The 13832-nt window shown below is 39.5% G+C and overlaps 1 protein-coding gene across 10 annotated transcripts in view; it reads right to left on the reverse strand.

Moving 5' to 3' along the window:
- ARMC2 (armadillo repeat containing 2) overlaps nucleotides 1-12836 on the reverse strand; it is an 81709-nt gene extending 68873 nt beyond the window's left edge. For 6 of the 10 annotated variants that reach the window (XR_012579674.1, XR_012579675.1, XM_074537975.1 and 3 more), the window contains exons 1-6: nucleotides 12459-12834; nucleotides 12158-12210; nucleotides 9417-9664; nucleotides 8729-8786; nucleotides 6390-6561; nucleotides 5004-5214 (exon numbers count right to left, since the gene is read on the reverse strand). Coding sequence is in view for 8 of the 10 variants with exons in the window: in XM_074537975.1 (XP_074394076.1) it covers nucleotides 5004-5214; nucleotides 6390-6561; nucleotides 8729-8786; nucleotides 9417-9634 (659 nt within the window). In the remaining 2 variants the exon portion in view is untranslated. Of the gene's footprint in view, nucleotides 1-5003; nucleotides 5215-6389; nucleotides 6562-8728; nucleotides 8787-9416; nucleotides 9665-12157; nucleotides 12211-12458 lie in introns of all 10 variants that reach the window. The other 4 variants (XM_074537981.1, XM_074537980.1, XM_074537982.1 and 1 more) reach the window with 4 other exon arrangements.
- Between the last annotated feature and the right edge of the window lie 996 nt (nucleotides 12837-13832).

Below are 13832 nucleotides of genomic sequence, written 5' to 3' on the forward strand. Positions count from 1 at the left end.
ATATGAGAAAATATAACTAGTAGAAAGACAACATAATTTGTAAAAATATATTGACAAATAGACCAACTCTCTGAGTCATCCTAAAGATGAGTAAATAACAATCCTGTAAACACAATCATGGGAATAGCTCACTCATTTCTTATAACAGCTCCAGCGATAAAAAATACAGCATTTCTTATTTACTCAGGCTGTTGATGGAGAACCTCATGCACATGTTAAATAGTATGACTTAAAATTATAATCAAGGTTGATGAAAAACTTCAATCCTTATCCTTTTTATTCTTCATAGTCTTTGCATATTCTGTCTAATACTGAAAATATTAACAGTATCTATTTGGGCAGAGTATCTTTAGGCAACCAGACAACTGACAGTCTAATTCTAACCATAAAAAATATCTACAACATTAGCCTAAATATATTTGAGTCTGAAAACCACACCCTCATTATCTTCCTAACTTGAATCTTGAATACACACTGCATATCTAAACAGAAAATAAATTTAAATCCATTGTTACTACAGGTCTACCTAGACTGAACTGACATTTCTTTTCTACCCTTTGCATGGCACACTTTCCCATTCCAGAATTGCAATGCAATTGCTATTAAGGACTCTCAAGACCTAGATCTCCCAGATTTGGAGACCAATTATATTGACCCAAATCTAAGTGCTAGAGTGGAAAGACTCTTTAGAGCACAGGGTAAAAAGGGGCCTAAACTCCACTGTCTCTGTCGTGATCTAAGAGACTAGAGATAAAAGTTACCTCTTGCCCTCTTCTTTAGAAGTCTGTAACAAGTTCAGAAAAAAAGAATTCTTCTTCCCCAGTGTTCTCTCAGTATCCCTTAACCCTATACCAAACCAGGCACCTTCTTGAAAGGGTAGGTGTCACAATCTGGAAAACATTGTAGAAAGCTTCACCTATGAAGGATTTCCCACCACTCAAAATCAGTTATCCAAATAGTCAGTGGAACTGAGGCAGAAATAGATAAAGATTAATTGGAAGCATGTTGATTTCCTGTTTCCCTGTCTTTATGAGAATTCCAAAAGTTGTCAATATACATAATTTAAAAAAATATAAAAATATAAAAATACTGAAAAAAACTGGAGAGTCAGCTACACCATACTTCAAACCAATAGCCACACCATATCATTTCAAAAACATCATCCAGAACAAAACAGAATGGGTGTTCCCCTCAAGAAAAAAATCTCTCTCCTCTGTGGAAATCCTCTTCTTTGAAGAGAAAAAGAATGTATATTTTGAGCACAGATGTGAAGGTAGTTTAAGCAACCAGAGAGAAGCAATTTCCAGCGGTCCCCTCTGACCCACCCTATTCTATGAATATATGATTCACTTTATTATTTAATCCTTTGCTTTTATCATTTTCTATTGAAATATTCCAAAACTCTAAAAAAGCACAAGAAGGAGAAACTATTCTCATGGAAGAAGAATATATTTAAAGGATACTGTAAAACAGGCATTCAATAAAGAGAGAAATGGTGAGAGAAAACAGAGCACAGTCTATCTCCTTTACAGTACCTGCTAATCCTTTTGTAGCTCTTTATAAAACTCGCTTATTAAAAAAGAACAAGCCACTTGGGAATGAACTGTTTGCCTCCAAACTCTTCCTCACCCAAGGCACCTCTGCTTTTAAGAAGTCCTGGAATGACATCTAAGCTTTCAGAATATTGAAAAATTGGAGTAGGAAAAAAAAAAGTCATCATTCTTTCACACCCGGGAAACTGTTGCTCTTCATCAGCAAATCTGCCATTACTGTAGACACTTCTCTTGAAATATATGAATGCAGAAAACATTTTAGAAGTTTCACTTCTATAGCAATCACAATAGATGGCAAGGCACAATGGTTACAGGAAGATGTAAACAAAACTGAGCTTCCTTATGATTGCCAGAAATTGTTCCTAGCTTTCCTGAGGCAACATGTCAATAAATTCAATCTGCTTCAATTAATATACCTATTCTATTACATCTGGAATGTTATTTGCAAAACAGAATTGCAAACAAAATGGCAAATGGCTTTTTCCCTCAAAAGGTCATTTTCTTTTTTTCTTGTTTTCCCCCAGTACCTTTACAAGGCAGTTGTGATTTCATTAACACTGCTCATTCTGTTCTTCAGTCTTTGGGACAACAAAAGAATGTGAGACAGAAAGTGATCAAGTCTCTTGTTGGAATAGAATACCTCCCTTGTCTTTAAAATAAATATAATAGCACTAATGGCAGGAATCTGCCACGCTATTTTGTCATGCTCAACTGTTTCCTCATTAGCAGAAAAAAGGTTTAATTAGGAAAGTTATTTCAGTACATGTATAGGAACTGTAGGGAAACGGGAGTAGGATGCCAATGCTTCCCCCTGTGTGAAGTGTACTACATCTACAATCCCCTTGCTTAATTCCTGTAAGGGTTTTAAGTCACTGCAATACAGAATTGAGGCTGACACCTGCTTCATATAGAAAATGACAGGACACTAGATAATAAAAGATTTGACATTCCTTTAAGCTTTCATCCTGTTACTCCTGAATGCGATGTACTTTAAATAGAAAACATCTTGTAATCCTATACAAGATACCTCAAGTATTTATGGTACAGAACCAGATGCAATCTAACCTTACAATCATCTAATAAACATGTTCTACTGAGAAAGAATGCCAAATCTCTCACTGCAATGACCCTTGTATGGTTCTGGAGCCTTTTACATACAACTATCATGAAGACCAAACTCAACAAACTATATGGAAGGCGAGGTTTGTGGTACCTTTCAACTGCCATGTCAGATGAAGAATGACATCTCTGAACTCACCCAAGCACACAGAACAAGGTCTGCCTGACTTGTGGAGTATCGTACACAAACACTGGACCAATGTGCTCTTTGGTCTTAGCAAGAACCAAAGATGAGAGCAGCTGAGATTATCCACACCCATCCCATCACATGATGGCCTGAACTGCTTGGACTGATACAGATGAGAGACCTTTGTCTGTGGCTAAAGGGAGAGCATTTTGTACTATTCTTGTGCATCTTGCAGCACTGCAGATATACATGGTGCTCTAAGCCAAATGAGCACGTAATTGGTGTCAGGAAGCTTCGCTTCCTAAGCATTGGCAAAAACCAGCTCTGACTCGAGTACACAGAAAAAGACTCACAGGAGAGGTAAAAATGGGCTATTTAAAAACACACATCTTGCATCCAACACAGAAAGATGGAGGAATGTTATATTTTTCTACCATTTTGGAGAGAACTAGTCAGAACAATATTAGAAAGCAATTTTTTGTATTATGTTAAGGCCAGTAATTTGAGATCTAATTTAACTGATGTATGAGACTCATGGTTGCAAAAAGCATCAGTAACAAAAATGCAAAACCGAAAATTTGCAGAGCTCTTGTTCTTAGAAGGAGAAGTGTACAATTTTGAACAGACAGGAAGCATGCCTAACGGGTTAGCTGTTCAATTACACATGCAAGTTTTAAAATTATGACTGAGAAAGAAGGTGATTCTTTTGAATTAGCAAAAGTATCAACTGACTCTTTCCTGTCAGAGGCATTTGCACACCATCAACCAAAATAGCAACCCGAACAGAAAGCAGAACTGAACAGCAGGAAGCATATTCCACAAAAGCAACTATCCATCTCCACTGCAACATTGAAGTCCTTCACGCCACACCTTTATTAAATAAAATTCAAACTACAGTAATTTATGTAGTATGATAATCCAACTAGTCTTTATCTAAGAAGTTATTAGATCACTGATTTTAAAGACAGAAAATTATATTGCAGTATAGTATTCTCTTTGGTCCTTAACTTTTCTTTTTTTTCACCAACATTTTTCATCTCTACTCTTATTTTCTCATTCTTCCTCCACACTCATGGAGTTTTTCCTTTGCTACAATAAAACTTCATTCTTTTAGAATCTCTCGTTTTTTAAAATCCTGCTTACAGTTTAATATAAAAGAGTCCTATGATAGCTCTGTTATGTATCATTTACTGTAAGAGCCTCAATGGACAACATTCTCTTAAACTATTCAGTGCTATCATCAAGTTAGTAAATGAAAAGCCTTTCATTTTATAAAATTAAGAACAGAGTCTTAATATCAAAGGTGCTTAAGAATATCCAGGGAAATAGCTTTTCCCTAAACATACAAACATGCTAGAAAGAAGATACCTACTGGCAAATATGTCTTTTTAATAGTGAACAAGTTTTACAAGGATGTGTTTTGAAAATAAAGTGTTTTTCATTCCTTGTTGCTGAGACTGCCAGATCTGTCAATGTTATTAGCACAAAACAGTTGTTCATCTGACTGCTAATGCAGCAACTGATACACCAACTACCCACAGTGCCAAAGGGCTACTGCTCCCTGTGCAAGAATTCACATCTAAATCAAAAGAAAAACAAACTAGTTGATTATGAATTAAAGAATGGATATGATCTTCCAGGTCCAGTAAAAACAGACTGCAGGCATGTGAGTCTCATTAATCTCTTACACCTACTTGGGCATGCAAAAAAAAAAAAAAAAACCTAAAAATTAAAAGTCACAAAAAAAATTCTGCTTCTATTGCTAAAGAGTTTTAGCCTGGTTTTGGTGTATGATCACATACCTGAACTGAAAGCATGGCTCTACTCATTTGTCAAGCTAAGTGAAGATGGCATAGCACCTTAAAACAACAGGACTAAACTACAAAAGCAAGCACATTAAATTTAAACTTGAGGATTTTACACACAGTGACTAGAAGACTTGGTTTTGAAATGTTAATGATCAAACAATCACATCAAATAAATTTCTACCACCAACATTTTACAAAATAGTCTTTTGAATGTAGAAACTTCCTAAAAGAAGAAATGTAAATTTTTCTAATAATCTAAACACAGTTTCATTTTGAAGCACATGTAATGTTATCATCAGATATCATTAACTTTAAGCATTTTGATATTGCACAATTGAGTATCCTGGAAGAGGGCTGTATGGAAGATACACATTACCATACTTGACCAATGCTGACCTTTCTCCTTGCAGCTGAAGTGAAAAGTTTCCTGGTGTCCCTTCCATGGAGACTTCACTTCCTGATCTGCTGGTATGTTCATTACAAATTAATTGTCTACTCTCATCATTAAATGATGTGTACGACTTTTGTTCTGCTAAGCAGTTATTATTACTTCTGTCAAGACTATTCATCATCATCGTTGGCTCTTCAAAATCAAGTTTCATTTCATCTGAAACAGTCAAAGAGAACACATTTTGTTCAAGTGTTATTAATTGCTGCTTGTCGTGCTACATTATCAAAATTTGCTTGTATCAATTTAAAAGCTGAGAAAGCTTAAGACTATTAAGAATAAGGTAGTCAGTGTCTTCTTATGAACAGTATTTCTTAAAGTCTTTTGGGGTTGTGTTTGAAGTTATAATATTTCATCTCCATTACTTCCCTTTTACAAATAGGTGGATTGCACCTGGTGAAAAAAAGTGATTGTATTTCAGGACCTGAATATTATGAAGGAACTCAGGAAAACGACAGCTGTTAATCCTGTAGCTTCTATGTACATACAAGAACCTCCACAAATAAAACCCCTCACATAACATTTGCATGATACCAAAAGGGAAGAGTCCAAGGCAGTTTACAAATACACCAGCTTCTCAACTTCTTCAATTAGTAACATCAGCTTATTAAGACTATATGAAGTGACACATTATATAAAGGTATATTTATAGAATAAATACATAAAAATGAAGTAAACTTTAGTAGGTAAAAAGTGAAATATTCAGTTTATAACAAAAAGTAACAATCCTGGACAATGTAAGAACTGTCATTATAAATCAATCTTCTGAAATAAAGACAAAGTCCCAGCACACTTCATTATAAGCCAACATGCAGGAAGCCAAGATGCCTTTTCCCATCTTCAGGAAAATTACTTTTAAATCCCACATTTGGTGACCTTTATTAAACCTGCACTAATGAAACTCATAACAACAAATACGATGCAGTTGGAGGCCTGTCAAGACATATCACTTCTTTTTATTCCTCCTTTTAGGCTCAATAATCCATCAGGGAATCTCCTTAGATGATGGCATCTCATTATCTCTTCAAGCATGTCAGCATTTAAGGTTAATTTTACTCACTGATGACAACTTTCAGTATGATTCCATTACTTGGAAATCTATAGGAAGAAGAGGCACCTGAGCAGTTTTCAGCTCATTTTCAGTAGTGCAAGCCAGCATCATTTTGGGAAAGCAGAGTTTCAAAACTGCCTTAAACCCATTTAAATACTTCCAGAATTCACACTGAAAGGATACACAAGTCCTTTAATGTACTAATAATTCATGTAATTACCAATATTAAAGCCCATCATGCAGTAATCTTTATAGCAAATAGTATGTATCAAAACATTCTTACTCTGATCCAGAGGAACCACCTTAGCAGAAAATAAATCTTTCAGAGAAGTTGCTCTAAATAAGCCTTTGCAAGCTTTGCTGACTTTTCTAAGCTCTGCAGTATCAGCAGGAGGTGTTGGATGGAAAACAGAAGAAACTTCATCTTTTTTTTCAGAAATTATTACTACTGGTTTCTGTGACAAAAATAAAGAAGACTTTTAAACAAAAGCACAGATAATTTAATTTTCATTTAAGTAAAAAATAAAAAAAAAAACAAATCTACATAACTTCCAACAAAGGTGCTCATTAAGAAATTTTCATATCCTGAACCTAATGATATCATTCCACCAAACAAACCAGATGTCTATACCATTATTACCACAGAAAGCCAACATTCAGGGGTGCAGAAAACAAAACCTAGCTTGAGTAGAACTCAGAATTATTTAGTCCTCATAAGTACTCATTTAACAACATCTGCAGCAAGCTTATTTATCAAAGAAAATATTGTGCCAATGACTACTGCTAACAATTCTAGAGATACATCTATTCTTTAATTTGCTTTTGAGCATTAAAACAGTATTTCCAAAGCACTCCAAATATGTTCACATCATATGTACCACTTTCTGTCACGCTGAGACAAATCATGCAAACCCAGAAACATGAAAGTCCTAGTTTTATGTCAGTGTCTTGCATCTTAGAGGAGGTGAACAAGTCCCTGAATATCTAGTATCAAGCACTTGTTGTGCCCTTGACCTACATGAAGTACTGCCCTCTAATATCAATACCAATTTCCTTAAAGTAAAGAATCCACTAAAAAGTCTCCAGCCAATACTTCAGAGCTCTCCATAGTATTAAAGAGCCAGCAGGTGACACTGACTACTTACAGCCACCATAATTAATACGAACTCTTAATTTACAGTGTATTAACTTATACCCATTGAAAAAGAAAAAAAAAAAAAAGCAGGTTTTGCATTGGTCTGTAGTTTTCTCTAATTTTTTTCCACTTGCCAAAATACATGAAAATTTAACACCAGTCAAATCCAAACAGTCCTTAAATCCAAATGTAGATATACTCAATCTAATCAGAAGTATGTTCAGAATTTTTTAAACTTGATTCATGTAAATACATTCTCTTATCCAAATTACTAAAGTATAAAATTTCTTGGATATTTCCCCTAATTTCCTAAAGAATTTCCTAAAGGTTCCTGTCAGGAAAAAGCAATGTATACAGCAAGAACATTTAATTGCTATATCATGCTCTGTTATCTTTGGTACTAAACAAACAGTCGTGACTTAATCTTATATTTAAAGAACAAATATAAAAAAACTGTGAAAGAGCAGATACACTTATAAATTGAAAACAATTCACAGCTTTCCCAGAGGGAGAAAAGTGGTTCCTAAAGGACCTCTATCTGTTTAGAAATAAAACTACAATCACAATATTTATAGAAATGTAAGTCAAACAGAAAGCAACCTAGTTACCTTCAAGTTACTGTTCACAGAACCACAGAATAGATGAGGGAGGAAAGGACCTCTGGAGGTCCAAGCCCTGTATTCAACTACAGCCACCTAACCTCAGTTGCCCAGGACCATGCCCAAGAAGCTTTTGAAGATCTCTGGGCAACCTATGCCAAGGCCTCGTCACTTCACAGCAGGAAAACTGTTTCCTGAGGTTCAGAGGAAACCTCCTGCATCCCAGTTTGTGCCCTCTGCCTCTGGTCCAGTCACTGCAAAGAGGCTGGTCCCATCCTCTCTGCACCCACCTTTCAGATATTTACATCCATGAATAAGGTCCTCCCTTGGTCTTCTCCAGGCTAAACATTCTCATCTCTCCCTGCTCCTTCATCACCTTTGGGGCCATCCATCAGATTCTCTCCAGTTGCTCCATGTCTTTCTCATACTGTGGAGCCCAGAACTGCATACAGCACTCCAGGTGTGGCCTCACCAGTGCTGAGTAGAGGGGAAGGATCATTTCCCTCAACCTGCTGCCAACACTCCTCCTAATGCAGCCCCAGATACCATCAGCCACTTTCCCAACAGCCAGGGCACACTGCTGGCACATGTTTATGCTCATGAACTTCACCTATTTTAGTAAATTTACACTGAAAGAAAGCTGACTCAAGTATCAGTCTTCCAATTCTAGTTAATGTCACTTTGAATCATAAAGCAATACGGCAATATGTAAGTAGTTTAAATTATTTTCCAGTTTCTTTTGGAGGAGAACTGACTTAAAAAGTCTCAGATTAATGTTACAACAAGCCTCCACTTTTCCCAAATGTCTTTAAACCATGTGTTTTGCTAACACTACCAAGACATATAATTTTATATCAGTACTGCAGGAGTTATTTCCAGAGTACTTACATGAGTCAGTGGACTTAGACGAACACCAGAATTTGATCTTGATTCAGATGAATCAGAACTGGATGTATCAAGAGTAATGAAGAAATGAAACACAGTTAGAATAAAGCACATCCAGAGTTGTATGATCAGCTGTTTTTTTTAATTGCATGCTTCTTCCCTTTGCCAGTGAATATGGGGAAAGGGAAGAAAGGAAAAGTGACAAGAACACATCATGGTAACAAAACTCCACCTAGAAATAATTTTGAGGTAGTAAAAACTTTGTTTGAAAATGAGCATTTCAAACTGCAGGACCTAAAATTTCACATTTAAAAGATCACAGAAGGCTCTGAAAAAAAATCTAGCACATAGGTTATAGGAAACAAGCAAGCTTTCACACGTTCTAGGAAAAAAGCTGAAGACTATCTCAATTAAAAGCATTCAATTGTCTCAAGAAAAGGTAAGTAACAGACTATTTTCTTATGCTATTCTACACATAAAAAACTAGTGTAGTGACTGTCTCTGGTAGCTCTAATCCAGAGAAACTTCCTGGAATGTAGATTAACACCAACGGTAAAGATCATTAGAAGAAGGCAAAGGATGTGATTAGGAATACAGATTAACACAGGGAAAATAACCACCGGAAGCATAATTAGAGAATCAAATCTCTTGCTGCTAAAGGATATTTGAAAACATCTTAAAGCCACAGTACCTAAAAAGTACAGGGCGTCTATTTTGAGGACAGCGTGAGGATTGAGACCCAGAAAGTTTCCTTTGCTCATCTGTAGGTGTGAATGGTCTTGGAGTTTTTACTGTTTTTAGAGCATCTCTGGCTTCATTTACAATCTCAGAACTGGTCCTAGGCTTTGCCACTGACAGCCAGTAGAATGGTTCTGCTTTTCTTCTGTTTTTAGTCTTTGAAGCTTGCATTCCTCTGCAAAGTACTGCACAAGAAGAACACTGGAAAATATATGTGAATGGCACAAAGTATTATGTTAGTTTTAAATTACAAACTATTAATTCATCACTGGCTATGCTACCACAGTAAATCCTAGACAGTGCTGAAATAGTGGGAAATAAAGTACACTGATAATGCATTTTCTCTCTATTCTTTAGTTCTGTAGAAAAATACTGAAAACCAGAAAGCATCTGTCATGGAGGTTCTACTGTCAGTTTTTTTACAGGATGCTAAAATACATCATTGTGCTTCATGGGCCAAATGTGGTCCTCTGCAATTCCATAGAAAATCTGTTTCTTGACACTTGGTTACTTGTGAAACACCACAGCCAAAACAGGAATTCAATAATATGCTGCAAAGAGACAGGTTTTTCCAACTTAGGAAAAACCTGATATTATTGAGCTTATAAAGGGCAGCTTACTAATATGTCAGAGGCATCATTATCAGTAACTGAAGCACAGTTATCAGCAACTGATAAGCAGAGACAAAGAAGAACATGCAATCCATTTTTTTTCTCTGAAAGAAGCAACTCCCCAACCCCAAGCACAGACAAAGAAAGACAACATTAATGTAAACCCAAACTTCCAATCAGCATTGTGTCCTGCTGTAGTTTCTGGGAAATGCAGTGGGCAGTGACAGACTTGCTCCATCACCCCCTGGACCCACAACCCATCACTATCACGGTGCAGTTCTCTGTAGGTATCATCCTTGTCATTTTACAGCAAACTCATCGTGAGTCTTACACCATGCAAAATTCCTCTTCTGCTTTCAAACTTACCTAAAAACAAAAATATGTTTCTGCACTGTGACTCAGACCATCTGGTAACTTCTATTCTCTTACACAGTTTATGACAATGAGCTGACAGTAGATCAGACACCATCATCTGGTTATTTCTAAACTATGGAGTAAAAAATAATCTTATATTCTTAGTTTCTTAGTTCAATTCTTACTTTTCTGCAGTCTAACTTTTTCAGCTGCTTCTTTCTTTGAGAGCCTGCACATTCTGGTGGTGTCTGTCATTGTTGCACACCCAATGTAAAATTGTGTAAGGAGAACTGCACCAACTCTTTCACTAAATGATGCATAATTGAAAAAAACCTCAGGAACAGATCAAAAGCCTGAGAGTATCAGTGTTTTTAATATTAACTTAATACAAGTAATGTATTTATTAATACTAATATATTACTTGTTTTCACTGTGACTGAATTTTGTTCTCTGTGCTCCTTACTCTTCCCTCTATTACAATGTGATTAAAAAACCGGTAAGGAGTTCCACTGCACCTGTCTGTTTAGAAAAACTTATACAGTCAGTTCTCACTGGGAAAAGCAAGGTAGGCTATCATTCTCCATTCCCCCAGCTACTGGGAGCCAGAATTTTGACCTTAAGTGGAAGGTCTTCTCTGTAGGCCTTATGTCTGATACAGATGGCAGTGGTCCTGTGCAGGGCCAGGAGCTGGACATCATGATCCTTGAGAGTCCCTTCAAACTCAGCATATTCTGTGATTCTGTAATTTTGCTCCCTAGTCCCAGCAGGAAACAGATAGAGGGAAGACTGCAGTGTCAATGGGGACAGCATCACTGGTACACACAGACCTTGTCCCTCACTATTGTCACCATTTCCCAAGTAGCCTTTAACTTGCACAAGTGAAGAGCTGCTCTCTGACTCTGTGCTGGGAGGTAGGAGAGTGTCCACAGCAGTGTCTGAAAAGCTATACTCTATTCCCCAGTTGCTTACTCCAGAAGTCTCGTCTTTGCTGCGCAGGAAGATTTTTAAGCAGTAGAGAGCAGTACAGGATTCACACATTAGTCCCAGCAATGTCCAGAAGTGAGACAGCAGTACTCTCACAGCTCTTATCTCAGTTCAATCAAGATTTGAGAAGCATGGCTGACTACATCAGATATGGCGCCACAATGGCTCTGCCATCTCACACTGCCTCTGCCACCCTCTTTCCCATCTCAAGACCAGTGTCCTTTAATTGCTAGGGTGCAGAGTGGGTGTATTTGCAATCACTAAGTACAGTGAGGAAAAGCCCTGGATTCAGGCTATGAACATTCTGCTCTGTGACATCCAAATCCATGTTCTGTCTGCCCTAGCAAATCTCTAGTACAGTTAGCACACAAATACAGGTTTAGTAAGAATCCCAGAATCACTGAGGATGGAAGAGATCTTTAAAATCATCAAGTCCAAAGCCAACCCCGCACTGCCCTTGTAACCCCCTAAACCACATCAACCACTGCCAGATCCTCCTAAACACGCCCAAGGCTGGAGACTCCATTACTTGCCTGGCCAACCTATTCCAGTGCATGGCCATCCTTACAGTGAATTTTCTTTTTCTAATACCTAATCAGCATCTCCCCGTCTCAGTTTAAGGCCATTTCCTCCTGCCCTTTCACTGCAGGCACGGTAGAAGAGCTGGGCCCCACCTCACTACACCCTCCTTTCAGATGTAAACAACAGCTATTATTAGACATAGCTCTCATTAACAGAAACTTACCAATCACAACTGATGCACTTTCACCCCGGTGAAATTTTGACGCAGAGAAATCGCTATCAACGAGAAAAAAGAACGAAATTAAGAGAGATGAGTTCTCAGCGGAGTGAGGTTTCCAGGGCAGCCGTGGGACAACACGTCCCAGAGGAAGCCCCCAAATAAGCAGCACCTGCGGAGTAAACGCTGTCCCAACCCACAGCCGGCAATCGCGCCTCCCTCCCGAGCACGGCAAAGGAAGCTGCCGGGAAGCGGCACGGGGATTACCAGTCTCGGGCCGCTTTTCAAAGCCTCCCGCCCGACTTACCGCACAGTCCGGCCCTTCGCCCCCGCCCGGCCAGGCGGCACCCCCAGCGACGAGCGTTACGGCCGGCGGGGGCAGCGGGCGCTGCCCGGGGGACTCGGTAGGGACCTGCCGGCGCCTCCGCAGGGCCCAGCCTCGCTCGGCCGCCCGCCGTTCCCATAGCAACCGTACGCGGGGCCGCCCGGGCACCCCGGGGCGCACGCGCCACCACCTGCGGGCGCGTGCGCGACGCGGCCGCTGCCGGGCAGGGATGGCGAGACCAGATCCAGCGGATGGCGTGCCCAGATCCAGGGGATGGCGAGCCCAGATCCCAGGGATGGCGAGCCCAGATCCTGGGGATGGCGTGCACGGATCCCGGGGATGGCGAGCCCCGATCCCAGGGGCGGTGCCCATGCGGACTCTTGCCGCGGCGCTGTTCCGCAGCACTCTGCGTTCCTGGTGGAGAGCTGTCCCCGTGGGCAGTGCTGGCCCGCGTTCATGGACAGCGTGGTGGCAGCTGGCAAAGCCAGGGCACGGCTGGCAGGAGTTACTGGGGTGACCTGCTGTTGTTGCCAATTTAGGGACGCTAAACACAGACACGGGGCCCGGTTTAGACAGGAGGTGCTTTTTGTTCTGTGCAGGGTGCCAGGTGAAAGTGTTACATAAATCAACTCAGATTCTCAAAAATTTGCAGAATCACAGAAACGGTTGACTTGGAAAAGACTTCTGAGATCATCGAGTCCAACCTATGACTGAACATCACCATACCAACTAGACCATGGCACTAAGTGTTGTGCCCTGTCTTTCCTTAAACTCCTCCAAGGGTCAGCGACTCCACCACTGCCATGGGCAGTACATTTCAATTACACTAAATACACATTTTAGCAAATAAATCACAGTTCGTTGGAAAATTCTCCTGTTGGTATTTAACCTTTATTGGTTTAACGATTTTCTTGCTTCTTATGCTAATTAGTCCTCATGCTCAATCTTTCTCTTCTTTTGAGTTGCTGGGATTCTGGAGTTGGTGGCCAGTGGTGGCTGAGTCTCCACATGGCTGGAATCAAGAGGCACTGGTAACTGGCACTGATTCCTTGCATTATAAAGGGCAGGGGACCTGTGGCCAAAAGACACAGCAAGTGACAATAGACAGGTGACACAGCAGGAGCTGAACACTCACAGGACAGCTCCAGACTGTTGGATAAAAGCCCTGGTGGTCCTCTGTTCAGGGTCAGTCCTTCAAAGCTATGATGCCTGTTTCACTGATAAGGCAAGACTGTTTCCCAACCCCCTTCTCATTCTCTGTAACTCTCTGGGTGAATCGCTGGCTATTTCTGACTCTTTGGGTGTCAGCATAATTGCAATATCTTCTCTCTGAGCTCAGATTTGCAGGTTCAAAAT

Source organism: Zonotrichia albicollis, chromosome 3 (assembly GCF_047830755.1).
Source record: "Zonotrichia albicollis isolate bZonAlb1 chromosome 3, bZonAlb1.hap1, whole genome shotgun sequence".
In the NCBI taxonomy this organism is placed as follows: domain Eukaryota; kingdom Metazoa; phylum Chordata; class Aves; order Passeriformes; family Passerellidae; genus Zonotrichia; species Zonotrichia albicollis.